Raw genomic sequence first — 26845 nt, 5'->3', positions numbered from 1 at the left:
CTGGGTAGAAGAGGAAATAATGATACATCTGGAAGGGTATAAAAGTCTTCTGAACATGAAGAGAGGTGAGAAGCCTGGGGGAGGGGGAGGGAGGACTTTTAAAAGGGTGTATAGATTGGGATTGGGGAAGCGATAGGGGCACTCTTGGAGGGCTGGGTGAAGTGGAGGAGAAGATAAGGAACAGGGATGGGGTTAAAAGAAGTTGAGAAAGAAAATAGGGAGCAAAAATAAGAGGGAGGGAGATTCACAAATAGTCATTATAACTGAACGTGAATAGGATGTTTATAGCAGCTCTCTTTGTGGTGGGAAAGAATTGGAAATTGCAGATATTTCCAAAAACTAGGGAATGGCTGAGCAAGTGGCACATGGCTGTGATGGAATACTACTGTGTTATAAGAACTCAATGATCTTAGAAAGACATGGAAAGTCTTGCATGAAATGATTAATAGTGAAGGGAGCAGAGCCAAGAGAACACAGTATACAGTAACAGCAATACAGTTTTAATAATGATTTTGAGCCACTAAGTCATTTTGACCATAATAAATACACAAATTAAAAATAAAGGACATATGAAGAAAGTTGCTATCTTTATCCAGAGAAAGAACTGATTAATACATGTATAGAATAATTTTACATTTACATACATACATACATACATACACCTATTTGTGTCTAATGGTAATCATCTTGGGGGGGAGTGAGGGAAGAAAGAAAGGAAAACAGACACAAAAGAAAGACAGGAAGAACAGCTGACATTCTCAGCTTTCTATTCTGGAAAACCCTTCTCTTGGGCTCTCTTGTACCACGCTGTCATTTTCAAACACTTCTGTGAGTGAACCAGATTTTTACCAAAGTTTTCACTTGTTATCCAGAGACAGCCATAGAGCTCACCAAATTAATTCTTCTCAGATATGAGCTTGGTTAATATGCACAATGCATAAACAAAACCACTTAGGTCTGCAGCTAAACAAACAGGATAGTTGCACATACAAAAAAAAATACATTTGAAATAAGTTTTTATAAAGGTACTTTATAAGCTGTAATCAGTCACAACTTGTGCTCTGTGAAGACATCTGGGACCAAGTCCAAGTTGGCTTCTGTTGCAGGTCTCTGTGTCTTTCTCTCATTATAAGTTGAGTGTCTCCGGAGGGCTGATGAACGATACACCTTGGTACTTTGCATTCTTGTATTTTTCTTGTATAGATTGTAAGGCTTGCTGTGGTGCTCTAAGGAAGGTCTGGTGAAGGGCAATTAGGCATGGCTTAAGACTTTCCAGGGTGTATCCTGTTTTTTGGATTAAAGACTCTGGCCAACTTTTCCCAGTGATGGTGTAGAGTGCTATATGAAAGGCAGCTCCGGAGATAGTTGATGGTAAATATTTCTGGTATAGGTCAGTATCAATTAAACTCAACTCTCCCAGAAACATCGCTAAACTTTCCACTCTAGAATTGGCTGGCTGCTGATGCAGGAAATACTGGGTGAGAAACTGGTGGATTGTTGGTGCTGCAAGGTCAAAATCAAGCACTTTCAGCAACAGCTGCTCCATTCTCAACACCTCCCTTTTAGTATACACCTCATCTGTGAGGGACAGAAACCTGGCCATTGTTGGGGGGTGGATTTCCTCAAACTTGGAGGCGAGGAGCAGGGCAGCGGTCCCAAGCAGCTGAAGCTTCCCCTGGAACACTGCTGAGGAGAGGAATCTATCCATGTAGTTCACAGCCAAGTGCAGAGTCTCGTTGTGAAGGTCAGTTTCCTGCTCTACCATCACCAGCCAGTCCACCAACATAGCCCGCATGCTGTCGGTTAGGTCTGGCTGCTTTATGTACCCCACTTTAAGCTTATACTGAACCTCCATTTCCCTCAGGTACACATAGATGTCCTCATGGTAGTCAGGGACTTCGTTGACATCTGGTGGCTTTGCTTCTGGTTCCAGGGCCACAGACATGTCCATAGGAAGGGGAGATCCAAAACGACTGTCCATTGGATAATCAGGGGGCACCAAAGGTTTTTTTGTTTCTGACAGCAAAACAGCTGCCTTGTAACCCAGCGCATCATCCTCAGGCTCCACCGTTTTAGGGACGGGAAGTTTCTTTGCATTCTCCCCAACTCGTTCATACACGCGAACTGTGAAAGGATTCTGGTTGCTGGTGGTATTCCAGGGCGGGACGTCACCCTGCTCATTAACAGAAATATCCCTGAGAGAATTAACAAGCCCCCGAGCCTTGCGCTTCTTCTGAGGCTTCTGACCAAGGCCACGGCCAGGGCAGGGGGGCCGCACCAAGTCCAGCCCCGTACATGCCGTGGTGGGCTCGGAGCGGCCACCACGCTTGGCTGGATGGAGGATGTTCTCTTGATTGTGGTCCGGACCGGAGCACCGGAACAGCCTGAGCAGCTGCAGCTGCACCGCCTTGTTCATCAGCATGGCGCGGGCCCTGTGATCCCACAGGGTTAGCCTGCCGGGCTCGGGGGGGCCCTTGGAAGACACCGCTTCTCTCTACGGCTCCTTGCCTTGAGCAGCCGGGGCCTGCGGACTTTGAGTCCCAAGGAAATCTGTCCGACCTACGGAGCTGGCCCTTTTATAGAAAGTAGCTCCTCCCCTTCTTTATGCTTACAAAGGTGTGAATTCACCTGAGGTGGAGACCTGAGACCCTCCAAGTTCACACTTGTGTCTGACTCCTAGAAGTGAGGCTGGCGACTGCACAGCCTTCCCTCAAATCACATTGAATTGCAAGTCAAGTCATCCTCTCCCGGATGTCATCGTCTTCTTGGAGAATAAAGGGCAAACCACAACCACAACGATTCAGTTTTCAAAATGCTGCATCTATACGAGAGTTTAGATTAGGAGAACAATAGTGCTATACCTACTTGGAATAAGATTCTATCCTTTTCCTCTTTCCTTGAGAAAGGTTTCCAGAGGTGGGGAACCTGCGGCCTCGAGGTCGTATGTGGCCCTTTAGGTCCTTAAGTGCGGCCCTTTGACTAAATCCGAACTTCACAGAACGCAGAAAAAATCCCTTTGTGAGCCACACTCGAGGACCAAGAGGGCCACATGTGGCCTCAAGGCCACTGGTTCCCCACTCTGGTCACTATATGGATAAAAGATTAGACTTGGATTCAGGAAGCAGTGATTTCTCCCTGTTGTCACCTTGTGATCCATTTATGTTCTCTGAGTCTCAAACTCCTTATGCCTAAAATAGGATAAGCTACTAATATTGCTTTATTCACAGGGTTATTTTGGTAGTTGAGTCCATGTCTACTGGGTCTTTTTCCAGGTAAAAGCAGAGGTACTGGGAATCTGGATGGACTGGGATACCGAAAAAGACTGAATATAGATTTATTACGGTAAAAGAAGTTGCATTTCAAGGAATGGAAGAGACAATAGTTGCAGGATTAGGTACCCCTGGGTGTTGGGGGATTACATAGGTATGAACAGTGCAGAGACATCATTTGGGAAAATCAATTAATTGGTTTCCCATCAGCACCTTTTTATTTAACAGGTAATATAAGAATATTTCAGGAAGACATATGGAATATTGATAGTAGCTGGATCTCTGAAACAGTTAATGAAGTTCAATACTTTCTGTGGCCTCCTTAGATAATGGGCATTGGGGTTTTGAGAGTGGAGGTCCTCCTTTAGTTTTGATAGTTATAGGTACAGCAGATTTTATCAGTCCTACATTCGTAGAAGATGCAGCCCAATAGAGGCTCAGGGATGTTAGAGGGAAGAGAGCAGAAGACAACTTCCCCTTACTTCTCAATAAGATGTGGCAAGTCACTATTGGGGAGTGGATAGAAGGCAGAGTATCTTCAGTAGAAGTAGGGGAAGTGGATCCAAGTTGGGTGCCAGGCACAATTCTGAAAGCGAGTTGGTGTTCCTATTAGCATTCTCTCATGTTTCAAAGGGAAGGTGAGAACATGCTGCTCTAACTAAAGAATGTTCATAGAATACGGTCCCCTAGATTTGCAAATGTTCTCAGAAATGCCTTCTTATCCTGAACCACCCAATTCTGCCTAACAATAAAAAGAAAAGAAGAAACAAGGGAGGAATATATATTTTGTACCATAATCTTTAAGTATGTGTGTGTGTGTGTTTATTTCACTCTCATTTGTCCAGTTCAGATGCAAGTAAGGTTTGAGTGACAATAGCTTCCCCAAGTACTTCCTTGTTTGTAAATCCTTTGTATGCTCTGATTGTATGAGTTAACAAGTCTCCCCTTCCCATTCCTCCCCTTTTCTTCCCCACTGTATCCCTTGCTGCCTGCCATTCTTATCTTTTTAACATCATCAAAATATAAAAATACCATTCTCAGACCCTAGTCTAATTTATCTCTCTCTAGAACACCTGATATTATGTCCCAAAGAACACTCTTATTACCTTCCCCTCCCCCATTAGCACCTTTAAAAATGGCCCCTCTTTTTGCTCCTTTTTCCCCCCTCTTCTTTCCTGTGTTTGTATTGGAATGTTTGTCCTCAGATAGGACATTTCATTAGGAAATGTTGAAAATCCTGTATTTCATCAAAGTTTTTTATTTTCCCAGTAGGATTATGCTAAATTTTACTGCTAATTTATGGTCACAATATGATAGTCACAAATACGATAGTCTCAAGCCTATATCTTTGACTTCTTAGAGTAATGGATTGCATTCTCTCCATGCTCCTTAGGGTGGTAGTTGGTAAATATTATGTGAGCCTCACAATTTCCATGGTACTTGAACTCAAGTACCAAGAACTCAAGTACTTGAACTCAAGAAGACAAGTGATTTTTTTTCCTATTTATATTTTGTCTTCTATTTCTAATAGGTTCAAGTTATTTTTTTTAAAATACCATATCTGGGCTCATGTGTCTCATGTAGTTCAATGGTTCTTAGATTCTCTCCCCTCTAAATATTTTCCATGTTGTTATTGATATATCCCATATTTTCTTCTATTTATTCAAATGTTTGTCTTTAAGTATTTTTGTTGACTCATGAGGTCATTAACTCTTATTTAGTCTATTTTAATTTTCAAAGAGTCTTTTTACCTAAGTATGGTTTTGTGCTATTTTTTGTGCTAAACTATTGATTTATCTTCTAATCTTTCCTCCATATGTCTGATTTATCTTCCAACTCTTTCCCTAATATTTTCTTTTCATTTATAATATCAGCTTAACTTAAAAAAACACATTTACTTCATTTCTCAGAATTCCAAGAGCTCTTAAGCTCTGTTTTGTCTTGAGGTCATTTTAGTTGTGTTTTTTTTAGTTAAATTTTCCTGTCTGGGTTTTTGCTTTTGCCATTCTAATCAGTATAAAACTCTCATAGCTAGGTTCTCTAAAATTCTAATAGTTCTGTAATGAACTGGAATTGACTTAGTCAGCCTTTCTGGGATCCCTCCACTACATTCTTTGGAGTGATGTATACTTTATTGATCATCAGGGCATCGTGAATCAGAAAACTGCATACTGGACACTTAATAAGCTTTTATTAAGCACTTACTGTGTCAGGCAAGGGGAAGCTAGCTGGCAAAATGGGTAGACCATTGGGCCTGGAGTCAAAAAGACTTATCTTCCTGAGATCAAATCCATGAAAAGTAGGACACCGCTGAAATGACACAAAACAGATGCTAAACACAGTGTTTGTCTCTGGGGATACAAAGAAAGGACAAAGTAAGGTAGTCCCTACTTTCAGGGAGCTCCAACTCAAATGGGGGACATAACATGCAAATAACCACATATAAATGAGTTACATACAGGAAACAATCAACAGAGGGATGGCAGTTAGGATGACTTTAGGAAAAGTTACCTTTAGAATCTGAGATATTAGCTGTGACTTAAAGGAATTCAGGAAAGCTGGAAGGCTGAGATGAAAAGGGAGACAATTCTATGCATGGGGAACATCCAGAGAAAATGCCCAAAGTTGGGAGAGGTATTGGTGTATTAGAATAAGGAGAGAAATGTCACTAGATCACAGTGCAAGTGGTGGATTCTGAGGTAGAGGGTCCATTGTGAAGACTTTTTATTACCTAACAGGTAGTTTTTTTATTTGATCCTGGAATTTATTGAAAAATGGGGGTGGTAGTAACGTATGACTTGAGCTTTAGTCAGAACATTTTGTCAGATGAATGAAGCATGAACTGGAGCAAGAAGAGACTTGTGGCAGGCAGACCAACCAACAGACTATTACAACAGTCCAAGTGGGAGGTTATTAGGGCCTTCACCAGGGTTGTGCCAGTGTCAGAGGAAAATAGGGAGCATATATAAGACATATTTAGAAGGTAAAATTGACAGGTAAGGTAAACTTTGGAAATGGATTGTATATGCAGGTTGAGAGAGAATGAAGAGTCAGGGATGACATATATTCTGAGAATAAGAGTGAAAAGGAGTTTGACTCAAAGACTAACAGGGAAATTTGATGCATAGTATATTTGTTTTTTCCAGCCCCTTGGCCATTTTCTGTGTACATCTATGCTTTTTTAAAAATGTGGTTTCTCTAAGTTACACATGATAAGTTTTTGTTTTTGTACCCAATCTGTCCCTCTTTTTCATTTTATTGTATTGTTTAATCCATTCAGATTTAAGGTTATGAGAGTTGACATTCTATTTTCTTTCATTTATTTCTAGTCTTTGAAGTTGTGTTGTTTCTTTCTTTTTTGTTATAAACACAGGAACTGGAAAGGGAGAAAATGAAAATACGTGACAGAGTGGAGATGAACATTCTGCTGGTTAATCTTCTGGGGCAGATGGAATGGGCTGGAATTACTTGTGCACATAGAGAAGTCACCCTATTCCTACCAATTCTCTTCCCTTCATCCCATCACAATCCCTCCTATTGGTTTCTCATCTCTTTTTAGAGCCTTAATTAGTCCTTTTTGCTTTCCTGCTTTATTTGATTATGTAACTCTTCCCCTGCTTTTCTCCTCAGTTAAGTAGTCAAGTAGAATTTCTATTCTCCTTTTCCACTTTGCCTTTATACATTTTACATATCTTTACATTTTAATTTTTCTGGCACCCCTTTCCAGGGAGGTCTCCCTGACCCTCTTCCCTATTCATTCTCCTTTTCTGTTTACCCTAGTCCATCATTCTTTGATTCATGGTCTTTATACTTTTCTAGTACCACTCTGTTTTCTATACTCCTCTTGGAATCAAAACTTCTGAGGTACCCATTGTGGGCACTGTCCTCTAAGAAGTTCCTTCCATTGCTCTGTAGATTTTGCCCCCTTCATGGCCTTTTACCACTGTGCTTTATTTCCATAAAAATACCATTTCCTCCAGGTGATAGATTAGACAGCGACCCACAAAAGCACCCCCACCATGTCCCTGATTATGCAGCTAACTACCGACTTTTTACCTCCCCCTGGTCACCTTCCTTACCCAACTGCCTCCAAGATTCCAAGAGTGGATTAAAAATCAGAATCCTACAATATGTTGTTTACAAGAAATACTTTTGAAGTAGAGAGATATATACAGTGTAAAGGTAAGGGGCTGGAGAAGAATTTATTATGCTTCAGCTGAAGTAAAGAAAGCATAGTAATCATGATCTCAGAAAAAGCAAAAGTGAAAATAAATCTAATTAAAAGACATAAGGAAAAAAACTATATCTTGCTAAAAGGTACCATAGAAAATGAAGTCATATCAATACTGTCAACCAGACTAGAACTGGCCTCTAACCTGTGAGTGACCAGAGTGACACAAAGTAGTACAGAGGCAGGAGAGTCAGGAATCAAACAGAAGTTTCATTTCAAAATGAGAGAAACGCTTGCAAGTGGAAGCCTCCTTTCCTGAGAAGGAGGGCTTAGAATGCTGGGACAAAGGCAGGTCTTGTATATATTAAAAAAACCCCACAAGTGAGCTGGATCACAACAATCATTCTTAGCAGTTCCCATGGAAAGCTCCTAAATGGACAATGCAGGTGTTCCTGGGTCCTATGGGAAAAGTTCTTAAGTTGATTGTCTTAAGTCTTAAGAGTTGTTGAACTGTGTGATTGATTATTCAGTGGGATAAAGAACAAGAATTAGTGTGGAGGGAACAGGAGTGTAGTATTTGGTTCTGTTACCCAAGAACAGAAATTTAGGAATTGTTAGCATGCCAGGAAATTTTGATGGGTGCAGCTTTAGGCTGCAGTAAGTTGGTTCTTAGATCCCTGGGAAATAGGGGGAGCTAATACTTGGTGCTGTCAAAGCAATACACTTTCCCAGAGGGTGAGATCATCCAGAGCATAAAGGACTGTTGTTATACCAAGATCAGGGCACAGTCTGCTTGCTGGGACTTATCTCTGGGAAACAGTATCTCCAAATGTCTTGACAATACTAAATATATATGCACCAAATGGTATAGCATATAAATTTTTGAAGGAGAATTACAGAATGAGTTACAGGAAGAAATAGATAATGAAACTATTCTAGTCAGGACCTCAACTTTCCCCTCTCAGAACTAGATAAATCTAAACAAAAAATAAAGAAGAAAGAAACTAAGGATGTAAATAAAATTCTGGAAAAGTTAGATATAATAGATCTCTGGAGAAAATTGAATAGGAAGGAATATACCTCTTTTCTCAGTAGTATGTGGTATCTAAACAAAAATTGACCATGTATTAGGACATAATGCAGAAAAGCAGAAATAGCAAATGCATTCTTCTCAGATCATAATGCAACAAAAATCATATTCAATAATGGACAATGGAAAGAGAGATTAAAAATTAATTGGAAATTAAATAATCTAAGCCTAACAAATAATTGAGCCAAAAAACAAATCATAGAAACAATCAATAATTTCATTAAAGAAAATGACAATGAGACAACTTAGGAAAATTTATGTGATGCAGCCAAAGCAGTACTTAGAGGAAATTTTATATGTCTAATTCCTTACATCAACAAAATAGAGAAATCGTATATCAATCAATTCGGTATGCAACTAAAAAAACTAGAAAAAAATTAAAATCCCCACTTAATTGCCAAATTGGAAATCCTAAAAACCAAAGGAGAGATTAATAAAATTAAAAATAAGAAAATTATTGAATCAATAAATAAAACTAGATGCTGTTTTTAAGAAAAAGCCAATAAAATAGACAAATCATTGGTTAATGTGATTTAAAAAAGAAGAGAAGAAAATCAAATTACTAATACCAGAAATGAAAGGGGTGAATTCATCACCAGTGAAGAAGAAATTAAGACAACTGTTAGGAGAAGTTTTACCCAATTATATGCCAATAAATTTGACAATCTGAATGAAACGGATGAATATCAGGAAGAAATAAAAAACTTCAATAACTTAATCTTAGGAAAAGAAATTTAACAAGCTATCAAGGAATTTCCTAAGAAAAATTCCCAGGACCAGATGAATTCACAAATGAAATCTACCAAACATTTAAAGAATAAATTGAATAAAATTTATTAAAAATTCAATTTAATAAAATTAATTTATTAATTTTAAATTATATATAATTATAAAATTAATTTATTAATAAATTAAATAAAATAATACAAATTAAATAAAATTTAAAGGATAATTAATCCCATACCATATAAACTATTTGGAAAAACAGGTGAAGAAGGAGTGCATCTAAATCCTTTTGTGACATGAATATGGTGCTGATAACTAAGGAAGAGCCAAAACAAAGAAAATCATAGACCACTTTCCCTAATGAATATTGATGCCCCAAAAATGTAAACAAAATACTAGCAAGGAGCTTGCCACAATATATCACAAGGATCATACACCATGACAAGGTCGGATTTATACCAGGAATGCAGGGATGGTTCAATATTAGGAAAACTAAAATCATAATTGGTCATATCAATAACAAAACCAACAGAAACCACATGATTATTTCTTTTTTCCCCCAATTTATTAAATTATTTTTAGTTTTCAACATTCACTTCTGTAAGTTTTAAATTTTCTCCCTGCTCCTTTCCCAAGACAGCATGCGATCTGATATGGGCTCTACACATACATTCCTATTAAACACATTTTCACATAGTCATGTTGCATAGAAGATTTACAACGAATAAGAGACATCATGAGAAAGAAAAGAAAAGAAAAGAAAACAAAGATTATTTCAATAGGTGCAGAAAAAGCCTTTAACAAAATACAATGCCCATTCCTATGAAAAACACTCGTGAGCATAGGTAGTTGAATTTTCAAGAACCGGAGAATCTTAGCACTGGAGTGAATCCTAGAGGTCATTTAGCCCAATATCCCAACCAATACAGGAACTTTGTTCGGTAATATTATTGTAGAAGGGGCCAACCAAACTGTATTTGGAAACTACCAGTGGTGGAAAATCTACAAAAACCATTAGACAGTCTATCCCATTATTGAAAATCTTTAGTTCATATTAAGTTCTTCCTCACAGTGAGCTGAAATTTGATTCCTCGTAACTGAAAATAGCTCTTAGTGCTTATATATTCTATATGTATGTTACATATATATTTGTATATTCTATATTATAAATGTTCTTGGTTCTGACCTTTGGGAGCAATACTGAGGAAATTTATTCTCTTTTCCACTAGTCCACAAGACTGATATATCAAGTGAATATGTTATACATACTGTACTTGAATTTAATGTCCCTCAGGTCACCTTTGTATACAAGATGACACAGTGTCAGGAGATGATCATGCAATTAGGTGCATTTCCAGTTAATTGGAGGACCAGACCTAAAGAACCAGAATTAAAGTCTCTGTTTGACTGACAGACATCCAACCTTGACCTTGTTCTCTTTCAAATAATAAGCCAGTGATTAAGATGAAAACATAAATGTTGTATAAATTAACAATTTATGGCCAATGTAAATGTAGGATGATAAGCTAATGCATTACTTAATGGGATCAGGATTGAAAAAAGATTTTGATAGATTATTATGGGCCAGATTTGAAGCTATCACTTCACTTGGATATTTGCAAAGTTCCATACTTAAACAAAAAATATTCATGTGCACAGGTATAGGATGTGGGAGACATGGCTGTAAATCAGTTTGTGTAAGAATGTTTGAGAGCTACAGAGAATGTCATTTGTGATGACCCAAACACACAGATAATTATTGAGAATATGTAAACACTAAGAGCTGTTTTCAGTTAGATAAGTGGTCAAAGAAAATGAATAAAGAGTTCCCAAAGAACAATCATAAACTATAAATTATTACCCAAAATGTCCGAAACTACTAACAACTAGAAATTGAACCTCACATTCTACACACTGGTAAAGATGTGAAAGATGGGAAGAACCAATGTGAGAAGGTCTATAAGAAGGCAGATACACTAATACCTTATTGGTGGAGCTGTGAAGTGGCCCAAATATTCTGGATATCAAGTTGGAATTCTGCAAGATAAATGACGAAACTATCCTTTGACCCACAAATCTTGCTATTGGGCATATAGTCCAAGGAAGTCAAAGATGGAAACAATCTCCCAACATACAGAGTGTTCCAAGAGTCTTAGTGTGGTTTTAAGCTGTTAAAGCTTAAGTCTGCAAGACTTTGGGAATATTCTATTCAACTATTTATTGAAGCACTCTTTGTGGTAGCAAAAGACTGGTTACAAAGTTGGAACCATGGTTGGTGAAGGACTGAAAAACTATATTACATTACAGCAATGAAATATTATGGTACAAAAAGAAATTATCAATATGAGGAAGGCAGGGAAAATGGGAAAATTTGTAGAAACCAATACAGAGCAAAACAAGCTTCATGACTACAGCAATATTTTATTAACTTGAATGAGTGAATGGATTTCCTAAAGGATTCAGACCCTGAATAATGGGATGGGGATGAAAGTTATAGAGAACAGAAAATGAAACATTCCTCTTCCCTTACAGAAGGAGGACTCCTAGGAAAATTCTGTGGACATTGTCTGATGTGATCACCATGTTAGATAATTTTCCTTAATTGTTACTTTTATGAATCTCAGAATGGGATTGAAATGACTGTTATACTTGTCACCCTGGAAAAACATTCACTTTGAGGTTCATTCTCCCAACTGATGAGATACTAATCTAGATCATCATTTCATGTCCACTTCACTCCTGTCTCAACTCTCTCTCTAGACTTTCCCACTTATTTACTAGCTGCTTTGCCTCTACCCCACCTCCTGCAGCTCCTTTTATATATTGTTCTCCCCCATTGCAGTGTAATCCCCTTCTGGATACACTTGTCTTATTTACTTATAGTTGTATCTTCAGTATCTAGTATGATGCATTGCACACAGTAAGTACTTAATATTTGCTCATTTATCTGGGCAGCTAGGTGGCTCAGTGGACAGAGAATGGGGCCTGGAGTTAGGAAGACTGAGTTCAAATCTGGCCTAAGACCTAAGTCTCTTAAGCTTGTTTGCCTCAGCTCCTTATCTATAAAAGGAGCTGGAGAAGGAAATAGCAAACCACTCTAGTATCTTTGCCAAGAAAACCCCAAATGGGGTCATGACGAGTCAGACAATTGAACAACAATCTACCTATTATCTGTCTATATCTATTTGTGCAGAACCAAAGGGTGACAAATTATTTTTAAACGATACCTAGGAGTTTTAGTAGCCTCTAAGCTCCTGGTGTCAGTAATGTGATATTGCCAATATAGAAAGCTAACATCATCCTTGACTACAGTAATAGAAGCCAAGAGTCTAGAATGAGGTAGAAAATATCCCTGTTTCACTCTATTCTGGCCATTTCACTTCTGGAGTATTATTTGCAGTTCTTGGTGGACACTGAAGACATTGAAAAACTCAAAACTTTCAGAGAAAAGCAACTGGCAATGTGAGACTATAAAGCATATTATACATGGAACTGGGGGTGTTTTTCTGGGGAACAATGTCTAATTTCCAGTAAGGGTTGCTCCACAGAAGAGTTAGATGTGTTCTACTGGGCACAAGTACCAGAACCAGAGTCAGTGTTTTGAGATAGTCCTCTAGCATTAGGGAGTCCCTCCTGGGAGGACACAAGCTTTTCCTGTTGATCCTTGCTTTCTATAACTGTGTTGATAGGGTCATATTCTCCCAGTGTAGATGTCACTGTCAATTGGTTAAGTCCTAGACTTTATGTCTAAGGAATATAGGAATAATTGTGTCACTCACAGTTAAGAATACAGTTGATTTTGTAAGAAAGATGTTGAGTTCATTTTCATTAATATTGAGTTGGAACTGATGGTGGAATGGCTATGTGATAATATCCAATGAGTAGTTGAAAATGAAAGCCTGGTGTTTAATATAATGGTCAGAAGTAATGATACATGTGTTGGCAGTATCAGAATAGAGAAGAGATTTGAAGATATAATGTCTTCCAGAAAACAGGAGTGTAGAGGCTGGTGGAATTAACCTTAGTAAATGCTTGTATGTGGAAAGAAGCAATACAATGAATAGACAGAGAAGGGGCAGGCAAAGAGCTGTGATGATCATGCAAGTCCAAAAAGGAGAGATTCATAATGGAGGGAGTCTCACTACTGTCAAATGCTATCAAGAAATCAAAGAGGATCATGCTGAGAAAATGATATTAGATTTATTTGACCCTTAGTGATCTGCAAAAGAGGTTTTAATTATAGTTCAGGGCAACATGACTAACGTGGAAATGTGTGTAGTATACATGTATAGCTTATATCAGATCACATGCCATCTTGGGGAGGGGGAGGGAAGGGAGAAAGATTTGAAACTCAAAATCTTGTAAAAGTGAATTTTAAAAATTTGAAAATTAAAATTAAATAAATTTAAAATAATTGTAGTGCAGGGACAAGAATCTAGATTGCAAGAGGATAATGAATCCATTGTACAAGTGGTGAAACCTAATCCCACATATGTTCTGGTTCAATGTTCAGCATTTTTTCCATGATATCACACTACCTGGCACATGTGTGGCATGTGTATCAGGTACTTGCCTTGTGAGAATCTCAACAAACAGCTTCTCCATGTAAATGGAAAGAAGGTGATAATCTAATTTATTATGCCAGGGTTGTCATATCAATACTAAGGTTTTCAAGCAACATGCAGAATTAAATATTTTATAGCTTTATTTAATGATCCTGATCAAATGGACCAAAATGGAGATTGTATCTTTTTAAAAAAAACTGTGATTATGTGATAATTAACAAAAAGTCATTATTCAAGAATTGCTCATTAAATTCACATTAATATGAAGAATCCAAAATGAATCTGGTGAATACATAATCCATGACAGAGGAATTAGGAAATGATTTTCACCTGCCAGAGAAATGTTGGTGCTTGGAATGAAGGCAGATGAAACAGAAAGGAATAGACTTTTCCATCTACAAATCTACAGTTACTTCTACAGAAAAGAATGAAAAAGGGAGGGGGAAGAGAGAGAGAGAGAGAGAGAGAGAGAGAGAGAGAGAGAGAGAGAGAGAGAGAGAGAGAGAGAGAGAGAGAGAGAGAGAGAGAGAGAGGGGGGGGGGGAAGAGAGAGAGAGAAGAATAAAATATAAAATGTGTTAATATCATAGACTTTTACAAATCTATGTGCTTACTTTGTGTGTGTTCATATTTCCAGTAAGAAAACTTGTCAAATACTCTACAATCTGAAAGAACTAATTTATAAGAGCTTTCATGTGAGATAGAAGAGAAAAATCTGGCCAATAGGAAATTCCCCAACAAAGTGAATCAATAAACACAATATTTCCTTCACCAAAGTCCTGAATGTTCAGTGTTTTCAGTGTTATGGTTAAATTTCAACGATCATGGTCATACTTTGCTCCTGTTGTGCTGTAGTAATATATGACATTGGAGAGGCAGTCCTGCATCATTTCCTTACCATAGTCTGATCGTTTAAATAAATAAGTAAAGCTTCAGAGCAGAAAACACTTGAAGCAACAAAACAAACTTGCTGGTGTTTTAGCTGTATCGAATCATTCATCAATGCAGTCTCCCTTTCCTTTCTAATTCATCACAAAAGCCTTCTTCCTTGTCTACAGAGAGAGATCTAGAAGCAAATGCGTTTTGCTCCCAAGTACCAGTTCTCAAAAGTTTTTCTAATTTAACCTCTAAGATGAGAATGGAAATAATTCCGCCATATTTGTAAGAGTCATTGGAGCGATGTGGATAGAAGAAAAAAGAAGTCACTTCCTATAGAACCTTTAAAAGGTTATTTATTATTGTTATAAGTATTTAATAATATATTTGTTTCATGTATTTAATAATAATATAATTATTTAATAACATGTCATTCTTCACCATTGATCTAATAGTAATTATATAATCATTAACTTAGGTCTTGTTAAATACTTTTAGAAACTATTGATCTCATAATTATTAAATAACCATTAATATAATTGATTGTTAATTTAGAAATAAAATTATGTATTAAAGTGGATTTCTCAGACTCATTTTAAAAGTTTGAATCAGATGTTTCATTTGAAACAATATTAAACATGGGAACAAGTAACTATTGTTGGAATCACAGGATCAAAGACTTTAGTGGACATCTAGCCCAACCCGATCCTTTTGGAGATGAGGATCCTGAGACCCAAAGATTTGGATCTGTGATCTTGTTAACTAAGTCAACAAGCATTTATTGACAACTATATATGTATTAATGAAGGAGTCTTTCCTAAAACTGCACATCACAGTTTATACATGTCCCTTGTCATCTTGCACGACTCCTCCCCATCTCTTGCTGTCAATAGGGGTCTCACCCAATGTGCTGGAGATCTTCCTCTAAATTGCCAGACATTTTAGGATATCAGTGGGGCTCATGGGTGGTCCTGTTATCTCTTGCTCATGTTATCATTTGACTGGCGCATATCCTTTTATGTTCATGCTTTTCCTTGATAATTTGAATAAATACAAGCAGAATTGAGAATTAGTCTCTGCTTACACCCATAGGGGAGTGGTAGCCAGGAAGGACTGTCCTGGACAAGGAAGTCAAAGGGAATTGTGATTGGTGCTGAAGGGTACATGTCCTTTCCAGGAATAGTAGTGTTGATGTGATTGCTATTCATAGTACAGGATCATAGGGATGGAAACCCACATTCTAGTCTAAGATAGAGGCTAGAAAGCACGAGACATGGCCTGGAGATGGCCAGGAAGTGACATGGTGAGCCTGGGCGGTATGAGATGAGTGATCACCAACCTGATCGGAGAGCAGTGAGAGCCCATCTACTTTTCCCCTGTATAATTCTTGATAAGATCCCTTATTGGTATCATACTAGAAATACTCATGGACCACAAGGGAGTGCTCCACAGCCATTTGCATGACCTGCACTCATCCTTAGTTTCTCACAGACTAGGGCATACTTTGGAGCATCACTGTAACTATATTACTGTAAACAAGAAGGGAGAAGACTGGAGGGTCATTAACAGTCCCATATAATTTCCCAAAAAGCAATCTAGCCCAGAATAAAATAGGAGAAAGAGAACTAAGCTGAGTTGCCTCTGGGAAATTGCCTAGTCCTTTAAATAACCCCAATTCCTTCCAGTAACAAAAGCATATCTTTTAAACACAAACAGGTATACAATGCAAGGTAGGGTTTTGGCTACTCTGCAACTGAGGGGTTTGGCCTAGTAAAACATGTGCACCCACAAACATGCAGGCACACATTGGACTCTTCCATCACATTACGCCAACAAGCTTTTGCCCTCATCTTTTCTAGTTACAACTAAAAATGAGGGAGTAATCTGGCTTCTAAAAACATCTCTTCTAATTTAAGGCTCTTCCTCCCCTCCCTCCAAAAAAGGGAAGAGGTAAATATTTAACTTGGGTAATGATTACCCATGCACAAACTCTATGTAGTGAATTAGTAAATTATTTTCTAACATACAAAGCATCCTCTAGCAAACTAGAGGCCAATAATACTGGCCCCAGAGGGGCAAGGCTTACTGCTTTCTCATCAATGGGTAGAAGTTCAGATTATCTCTAGATTTCTATCAGGATATATAGTAATAGTCTTTTTCCTACCTTAAATTCCAGCTAAAATGTTTTTTTTTCAATGGTTTTCAGTAATGCTAATCAGAAATTCTATTTATTACTTTTACAAATACAACATAATTCAATTCAAGCAAATAAATTTGAAATGCCACCTGTCTGTTATGTTCAAAGCATAATGCTAGGTGCCGGGGACAGAAAGATTAAGCTAAAACAATCCCTAATTGCAATGTCCCTGTGGGAAGGGATTTTTATTTTGCCTGGCTTGATGGTCTCTGTCATTCCTGAAGATTTGACAGCCTTTTTTTTTAAACTAGCAAGCATTTTTTCCTCTCTCTCCCATCTCTCCCTTCATGTGAATATTAAGAGAGAAACCAAACCAAACCCTGGTAACAGATATGAATAGTCAAGCAAAATAAATTCCCATACTTTTCTATGATCTATGAGTCTTAAGTTTGATTCAAGTTTGTGTCCATACTACACTCATCTACTAGCATGTAACCTCTGTAAGGGAAGGAACCATATTTTCTGTACCTTTGTATCTGCCAGAGCCTAGCATAAATCTTTTAAAAAATTGAAATCCTCTTCTTGGAGCTTGCAGGAAATCCGAGCACCAACTGAGTCAGAAGAACTGAGTTCTAATCTCCCCCTTTCCACTCTGTCATTTGAAATAAATAGATGATGTTGAGGGTCAGATCTCTGCTATGTAAAAAAGGCCTGGGCTTAGGGTGGACGGTTGAAGATAATGTAGAATTTGACTATTTCAGTCAGTTGTTGGGAAGGAAAGATAAGATGATGCATGTGAGAAAATTCAGGAAGGAAATAAAGGTAAATGGAAATGATTGGACCATCAGCATGACTAAAACCAGCATTAAAGATATAACCCAAGGTTTCTAAAACAGGACTGTGGAATAACTGGCTACTCTAGGCAGTTCTATCCCCCTGATTCCTGGATAAAGATCGTCCTTCCTTTTCCAACATCCTCAACCTCTCTTAGTCTGTCCTTGAGCTGATAATGGCTTCCAGTGCTTGAGCTCCTCAAGTGCTGGGCTTTCTGGGCTACCCTCACAGTCACAGAAGGGTTCAGTCATCATGGTGCACCTGGAATGAATGAATAGGACTTACTATAGGTAGCTACAAAATGGGAAGGAATGGAGGAGCATGGATAGCAATGGAGGAAAGGTTAATGTGGGTGTGAAACACACAAAAGTCATGGATTTTTACAAGGTTTATTTTGCTTTTCTCCAAAACTGTGATTTCATCACTGGGAGGGATTCCTGAACCAGTACAGATGGGCACCTTGTCTTTAATTTGTAAGCTTAAGAAAATTGCCTGAGGGCACTGAGAGGTTAAGTGTTTTGCCCAGAGCCACAAAAGTAGGAAATAGAGAGATAGGATTTGAAAGTAGGTCTTCTTAACTCCAGCTATAGCTGTCTACTATCATGCCATGCTGTCTCACTAAGGACTAGGAAGTCTTTAGATCATCTTTGGACAGAAGGGAGAGGATTCAGAAGCTATAACAGACCAAATCTACATATTACCAAAGTTTGAGGGCTAGCACAGAGTGTTTCGTTGTATAAAGGAAAGCAGTGTGAGGGCAGTTGGTCATTAGACTTCTAAGAAACCTCTAGCTACCAGAAATGATGGTTGAGGTAGGTAGAGGAGTTGGGAGTGGTCAGAATTCCATTCAAACATGCCTGAAGTTGTCTCTTTGGAATTGGCTATTGGGGGTTATTTTGCTTCCCTTTGATTTTTCTGCTGACTGGGTCACATGGCTTGTGTTAGAGTCCACTCATCAAATAAAGGATATTCACCTTGCTTACTCCATGTAAGTCAGCCAGTGTCTTGCCAATGATCTAACACAACATGTAGCACAATCAACCTGGCTCCATGTATCCCTGGCAACAGTGCCTCCCCTTAAAGAATGATCAAAAGCTAGAGAAACAAGGAAAACATGTTTCCTAGATACCTGAACCCATTGATCAGAAAGTTCAGTACAAAAAAGAAATTAACCCTGGACAGTATGGCTAATTGGATGTATTTCTTAATAAGCTTGGTTCCTGGGTTAATGAATCTTCTGCTGGGGATAGAACCAAGCCTTCTAACCAAGCCTCTGGAAAGGAACAGGCCACTTGGTAAAAGAAAAAGAATGTTAAGAACAGTCTTCTCCTTACTCCCCATCCTTCTGATCCTGTAGCTGAGGCAAGGGCCTTTGCCAAAAAGAGCTGTTTTTAAGACTTAAGCTAAAAGAGGAGATAGAACCCAGTATGCTCATGAAGAATAAAGAGCACCATGGTGAAGAAAGCAACATGGTACCATGGATAGGACCCTGTACTTGGAGCCTGGAAGGCATGTATCAAATCCTGCCTAACTGGAAAAATCACTTTAATCTCTCTGTGTCAAAGTTTCCTCTTTTGTAAAAATGAGGGGGTTAGACTTAATTACCTTTAAATTCCCATGCAGCTTTACCTCTAAGATTCTCTGACTTAAACTGAATCTAGGAGCTGGATGGAGAAAGGAACCCTCTAGCCCTGAGCCCAGCAATGTCATGCCTTGCAATATTAATTCAACCAGAAGAGTTCTACCTAACAGAGTCACGAGTGGCAGAGACCACATATGCCATGGAGCTGTCAAGAGGAATAAGATCCACCTGTCTCCTCAGAAGCTATTAGATAGGTAGAAGGGAGTAGGGTCCAGAAGGCAGTATGAAAATAGTGCCATGGAAGGGCCCAGAAAAGCAGAGATGAATGGGGATCAGGCCAGGCCACAGCCCAGCAACTGCATTGCTCAAACACCTCAGTGGCCTTGCAGCTGCATGTGAAACCTTTACCTATCTACCCTTCTCACTGGGAGTGTATATATTTGTGGGAGAGCAAGTACTAGGTTTGGGGGCAAATTTATTTCTTCTTTGCTTTCTTCACCATTTCATTTAATGCCTTTACTTTAAACTAAGTATATCATTTGTCCGACCACTAAAGGTAGACCCATCAGAGAAGGATTATGAGCTATGACATTAGTGGGCAGGAATGCGCAGAGCACTTTGTTCCTGGAGGAGCCTCTTCTATGGGGACCCCTTCTACAAGTTTTGCAATCCTTTCAAAAAAGAGAATAAACAAAGATGGCATATTGAAGGCAAAGCAAATGAACTTTCTCAACATTCCCCTCCAAACAACTTCATAATAATGCCTTGAATCAGATTTTGGAGTGACAGAAGCAAGCAAAGGTCAGGGTGAGATAATTTTCTAGTCTAAGAAAACTTAGAAGGTCTGCAGGAGCCATTTGTAAAATTGGGGGGAAGCCTGTTTAGAGCCCACACCCAGGGTGGCAGCAAGAGAAGGCACAGCAGCTACAGCAGTATGAGGAGCTCTCAGATCAGAGATAGTAAGGGAGTTAGATGACTGGTCAGAAAGAGATTCTAGGGGACTGTTTGCTGGGATCGGATACAACCTGAACTAATTGACAATTCTATTGCCCATATGTGGTTCTGGGTCAGTTTCCGGGTAGAGAGGAGCAATGGGGGTCAGTCACAAGGGATAGGGGTCCTGGTCTCAGCTTCAAGGCAAAGAGAGGGCCAGCACTTGTGATTGCAGGGATCTGGGGACCTTCCTGAGTAAAGACCAGAGCACAGACCTGGAGAGCAGTGACCATACCTCTCGCAGGATCACATCACTTGGGAAGTGCCAAAAACTTACAGAACCCTAAAACTAGCTCAGAAAACTGTAGCACCAAAAAATAAAAGCTTGAAGTTTGAGGTGGTGCCTCCCTGCTGCCAGGTGAGCATCAGTGCTACTAGGTCAGTATCTCCAAGATATCAAAGAAAAAATAAAAGGACTGACACAGACAAAAATATCTATAACAGCTATTTCTGTGATGGCTAGGAATTGGACATCAAAGGGATATTTATCAATTGGGGAATGACTGAACAAGTTGTGGCATATGATTGTGACAGAATACTATCGCACTACAGAAAATGCCAAGGGGGGTGATTTCAGAAAAATATAACAAGACCTAGATGAACTGATGTAATGCTAATGAGATTAAAGATCTTCCCTACCCATTAAGCAGAGTTTGATTAGAGGAGATTTGTAGGAATGCCCACATCTTTCATTAGTGAAACCCTAGTTCTCAAGGACTGTGAAGCCCTCTGGCTCTGAAAAGTGTATAAATACTCTGAGGTGAGGTTTTACTTTGGGGCTTACTCACTGGAAATGTTTGTTTGGCCAGAAGAGACTCTGGACAGCTGCTAAAAAGACTCCTGGCTTTGAAAACCCAGATGTTGGTGCTTCTCTATGTATGCATGGTCAGGCAGTTGGATCTGTCTATTGGTCTGTGATGTATGTATTGCTTATGGTCAGGCAGCTGGAAGCCCTGTCTGTTGGATGATCTTTGTATTTTCCCTGAAGTTCAGGGTACTGATTTTATTCCCCTGAACTAAGTGAATGATATATATGTTTGATTAAAGTGATTGTTGACCCCTCAAAACTTGCTTTCCTTTTAGAAAAGCAGATCAAAGAAGCTGTGACAGCAGACCCTCCTGTATGTGTTGAGGGGCTTGCTTTTACAACTGATTCAAAATGGAAAGAAGAACTGAGAGATCATTGTGCTCAGGAATAGCAATGCTGTAATGATGGTCAACTGTGAAAGACTTGGCTACTCTGATCAGTACAGTGATCCAAGATAGCTCCAAAGGACTCATGATAAAAAATGCTATACACCTCCTGAGAGAGAACTGATACACTTTGAGTGCAATGGAAGTATAACATTTTTTCACTTTCATTTTTTCTTGCTTTATTTGAAATGTGGCTAATATGTAAATATATTTTGTGTATTTCACATGTATAATTGATAGCACATTGCTTGGTTTCTCAGTGGTTGGGGTAATAGGAAGTGGGAGGGTGTAAGAATTTGGAATTCAAAATTAAAAAATATATTAAAGATAAATAATAAACGAAAAATACACAGAAATTTCTTAAAAAGAATAAAATGCGTTTGGAATGGTCTGAGGTTGACGAAAACATGACTAGGTGGCACAATGCCTGTGGTGCTGAACTTGGAGTCAAGCAACAAGTGAGTCCAAAGCAAGCTTCAGCAATACCCTCAGCAAGCCACATACATCTTTCCATCTAAGTTTTCTTATCTGTAAAATAGGGATAATAATAATGCTTACCTTACTGGGTTGTTGTGGGAATTAAATGAGCTAACGTATACAAAATGCATTGCAATCCTTAAAACATCCCATAAATAGTGTTATTAATTTTCACTTGTTTTTCTAGATGTTCACTAACTAACCATCTCTTAAATGATGTGTTGAGCAGTTTTCCACATATCAAAGTCAAGATTATCCGTCTGTAATATATATATTTGCAGACTCTCTCTCTCTTTTTTCTTTTTCTTAAATTGAAGACAATATTTGTTTATTTCTAGTAATGTAGTTCCTTTCCTTTTCCTCATGATCTAATGATGGCTCAGCAATGACACCTGCTGGCTCTTTAGGTATCCAAAGATATAGCAAATCCCTGTCAGGTGACTTGAATTCATCAAGAGCAATGTGTGTTCATCCTTTGTTGCTGAAGAAGACCATAACATCAGAGAAATGATGACATGACTTGCACTTGACTTTGTTTTGAATGAGGGAGGGCTGTGCAGGTCACCAGCCTCACTTCTCCTCCAGAGCCGTCTGAATCCAATGACCAGATATTCATCAGGATGACTGGAGATGACCCAGAATGAGGCAATTGGGTTTAAGTGACTTGCCCAAGGTCACACAACTAGTAAGTGTCAAGCGTCTGAAGTGAGATTTTAACTCAGATCTTCCTGACTCCTGCGCTGGTCCTCTATTCACTGCTGCCCTTAAGCAATGAGGTCCTCACTGAATGTCTCCTTTTGTTTTCTTGGATACCAAGTGCCTTCTCTGATATCAGATATCATTCTACTTATCCCTAATATAAATCCTATTCCTCCTTTGATCTTCCTCTTTCCTCAATATAGAAAAAAAAACCATAACCCTTTTTTACTGTTCCTAGCTTTATTTTGCAGTCTCAGTTGATTCTGAGATTAGGTGCTTCTGACACCATTTTTACAGGACTGGGTTATGCTCTTTAATTTATTCTTTCTTTCTTGCCCTTGCTTTTATCTTCTGTACAACTTTTTTACATGTTCTAAGGTGACTGATGAGTTTCCTAGGTGTCCATAGTGTTCTCTTAAAAGGACTCATGCTTTTCCTTCGCATCAGAATTTTTTCCCTTTGTGTCTTAAGAATGTCAGTCTTGAGAAATTTTCATTCCTCCTTGTCTACCTCCTCTGTAAAAAGGTTAGCCCTTGGAATCCTATCTAACTATGTATTTCCCTCCTTGCTATTTTCCCTATGTTTATCCCCCTTTCTCTCTTACCTCCCCTTACTTTTCCCCTCCTCACAAGTGTTTTACTTATCATTGTGTTCCCCAATGTACCCTCCCTTTTTATCAATCCCTGCCATCCCCTTCTGTTATCCAATCTTTTTTTTACTCCTTTATAGGGTAAGATAGACTTTTGTATCCAACAAAGTATGTATGTTATTTCCTCTGAGTCAATTTTGATGAGAGTAAGTTTCAAGCTTTGCCCACCACCCACTCATCTTCCCCTCCATTATAAGAACTCTTTTATATCTTTTTAATGTAGGATAATTTACTCCCATTCCATCTTCCCCCTCCTTTTTCTTCCAGTGCCATTTTCTTTCCCACTCCTTTATTTGTTTTGAGGGAGAGTATCATCCCATCAAAGTCACCTTGTATCCACATTCTCTGTCTATAGATACTCCTCCTAATAGCTCTTATAGTAATAAAATTCTTGAGTTACAAATAATATCTTGCCATATAGAAACATAAACAGTTGAATCTTGTTGAATTTCTTATGTTTTTTCTTTCTTGTTTCTTTTTTATCTTTTTATGATTCCCTTGAGTTTTGCATTTGGAGGTCAAATTTTTTATTCAGCTTGGAAGTCCTCTATTTTGTTAAATATCCATTTTTCACCCTGAAAGATTATATTCACTTTTGCTGGGTAGGTGATTCTTGGTTGTAATCCTAACTCCTTTGTCTTCTGGCATATCATATCCCAAGGCCTTGTAGTGCCAATGTGATATGCTGGCACAGTTCTGAAACACAACATACAATAGACTCTCCACATGGAAGACAGAGCCAAAACATTTATTCAGACACCAGAAAGCCAATTCCATTATAGAAACAAAGAATTCTATACATAATAACAATGCAGAGGACAACATTATTCCCAAACCTTTCCCCTGCTAGGCTTCCCACAAACCTGCTCCATCAAACAAAATCACAAACATACTCTCTCACTCACACTAGCCAGTTGCCTGCCTTTCTCTTTCTCCCTCAGTTTTCACTGAGCTGATCAATTTCCTCTCAGTTATACTCTAGCTCTGCCTCTTCCTGTTCCATGTGACTTGACTTTTGTGACTCAGGCTTCCATGTGATGTAAACAGATCACATAGGCTTATTAATGGATGGGAAAAACCTTCCCTTAAGCAAAAATACATTAACCCATTATGCAAAAATAGATTAACAATACATTTGAACCCAAGATCTTTCTTATCCATTACATAGGTCAATGGGGCAACTGGTATCAACAGAATTTTAACAGGGATAACAGAAAATAAGCATATAAAATAATATCTTAAGGTGGGACTTGAGCACAAGCACCCCATGATGCTTACAATCTTGGGGCAAGGGACAAAGATCTCTTCTTCCCTAACTATTTCCTGCTTAGATTGGATGTACAGCTGTCCCTGTCCCAAGAGGATCCATTTGAGAGGTCAGTTCTTCACCAGCCATCTGGAGTTTGGTCGATGCCAGGTACAGAGATGACACGGCACAGTCATGGACAGGAAGTGATATCTGGCTTAAGGGATCAGGCAGGTGGAGGGTTTTGAATTTGCAGAAAGCAAATCTGACAAACAAGGTGAACAGACAAAAAGCCAAAAAGAAATAAGGAGACAATAACCAGAAGCAGGGTAGATATAGGGTCAGCCATACTTCTGGAGTCCATAAACCCACTATCACAGCCTCATTTACTGTTATTTACTATTTTCTAGTTTGTAGTTTTGGGGTCATCATTCTGGCTAGAAGTATAATTTCTTTAATCTGAGTTGAGGTCTGGCCAATTTCCTATTCTCCCTGCAGGTGTGATGAACTTGGACCAGTGTTTCAGGAGGATCTGAAGTCTAATATCTATGTATTAGTCTGATATCAAGCCTCTTTCCTTGACACATTTTATGTAGTTCATTAGTTGGAAGACCATCTGCTTTTTCAAAATCTACCCCTGCTCTCAAAAGAGCAGCAAACAACTTTTTTCTTGTCAATCTATTTTGACTTTGGATCCGCTGGCTATTTACCCTTCTCTCTCAAGGAAATTTATCTTTTTCACTGATTCTCACCATCCAAGATACCAATGATTCTCCCATCCTTTGGGTGAACCAACTCAAAATGTCTGCGATCTCCTGCTGAGTAAAATCCTCAATTACCTCCCCAAACACTGTGTGGTCCCCTTGATTCTCCTGCTGTATTGAGTGTGTTTCTACTTGACAAGCCTCCCATGCATCCTGCTGGCAGGTGTTTGGACCCCAGTCGAGTCTCTTGTTACTTTTTGCTTCTTTTTGTGAGCTAAACTAACAGTAACTTTTTCTTCTACCACCTGAGACTTTCTAGCTTGCTCTTCTAAAGGAGAGTTTGAACACTGCAGCATAAAAAGCTTCTGATGCAAACCAGCCAACTCCCTTTCCATCTGAGTTTTCTCTTCCAGAAGCTTGTCTCTGCTATTACACATAAGATGATAACTTGTTAGCAAAGTTCAGTCTTTCCTACACACCCCTGCCAGTTCTTTTGCCAGTTTTATTGGCATTTCCTGAAAACACCTTTCCAAATCTCTAGGTTCTCCCCTCTGTAGCCTCAGTTCCCAGTTTTTACAGAGTCTAGTGCTTTTAGACCATTCTCTTGCTAGGAAGAAATAAGGTAAATCCTCCCATCCTGGGATATCTATTTCTTTCTCTAAAACCTTTCTGCCTCCAAATAGAGGTCTGATATTTCATGATCCCATCCTTGTTGCCATTTGTAGTGCTAATGCAATATTCAAGGCCTAACTCCTTTGCCTCCTGGTATATTATATTCCAAGCCCTCTGGCTCTTTAATGTGGAAGCTGCCGAATCTTGTGTAATCCTGACTATAGCTCCACAGTATTGTTTCTTTTTGGTTGCTTGCTATACTTTTTCCTTGAACTGTGAGCTCCAGAATTTGGCTATGATGTTCCTAGGATATTTCATTTTTGGATCGTTTTCAAGTAGTGATTGGTGGATTCTTCCAGTTTCTATTTTGCCCTCTATTTCTAATGTATCAGGACAATTTACTTTGATAATTTCTTGAAAAATGTTGAGTGGACTTTTTATTTTTTATTTTTTATTTTTCTTCATGGATTCAGGTAGTCAAAGAATTCTTATATTATCTCTCGGATCTATTTTCCAGGTCAGTTGCTTTTCCAATGACAAAATTGATTCCATTTTTTTTTTTACTTTTTTGATTTTGCTTCATTGTGTCTTGATATCACATAGAATCATTACCTTCCACTTTCTCAATTCCTATTTTTAAGGAATTATTTTCTTCAGTAAGTTTTTGTACTTCCTTTTCCATTTGGCCAATTCTATTTCTTAGGGAGTTATTTTCCTCAGTAAATATTTGTGTATCTTTTCCTATGCTATTGACTCTTTTTCATGATTCTCTTGCATTACTTTCATTTCTTTTTTTCAGTTTTTCTTCTACTTCTTTAATTTGTTTTCTAAAATTTTTAAGTTCTTCCAGGAATTCTTTTTGGGCCTGAGGGTGAATTATTTTTTTTTTTGAGACTTCACTCATGACCATTTGTCACTGTTGTCCTCTTCTAAATTTATGCCTTAATCCTCCTTATCATGATAGTAATTTTCTATAGTCAAATTCTTTTTTTGCCTTTTGCTCATTTTTTTCTTCCTTCTTT

The 26845-nt window shown here is 38.5% G+C and overlaps 1 protein-coding gene and 1 pseudogene across 1 annotated transcript in view; one reads left to right on the top strand and one right to left on the bottom strand.

Moving 5' to 3' along the window:
* Positions 1-26845, top strand: part of LOC140508273 (uncharacterized) — an 88600-nt gene that overhangs the window by 39118 nt on the left and 22637 nt on the right. The window contains 1 exon segment of the mRNA XM_072616076.1: positions 8007-8020. Within this exon segment, the coding sequence (XP_072472177.1) occupies positions 8007-8020 (14 nt within the window).
* Positions 569-2690, bottom strand: LOC140508477 (cyclin-A2 pseudogene; annotated as a pseudogene).

This window comes from Notamacropus eugenii, chromosome 5, assembly GCF_028372415.1.
Source record: "Notamacropus eugenii isolate mMacEug1 chromosome 5, mMacEug1.pri_v2, whole genome shotgun sequence".
In the NCBI taxonomy this organism is placed as follows: Eukaryota; Metazoa; Chordata; class Mammalia; order Diprotodontia; family Macropodidae; genus Notamacropus; species Notamacropus eugenii.
The sequence above is the reverse complement of the archived record's forward strand: the minus strand, read 5'-3'. Positions and strand labels throughout refer to the sequence as shown.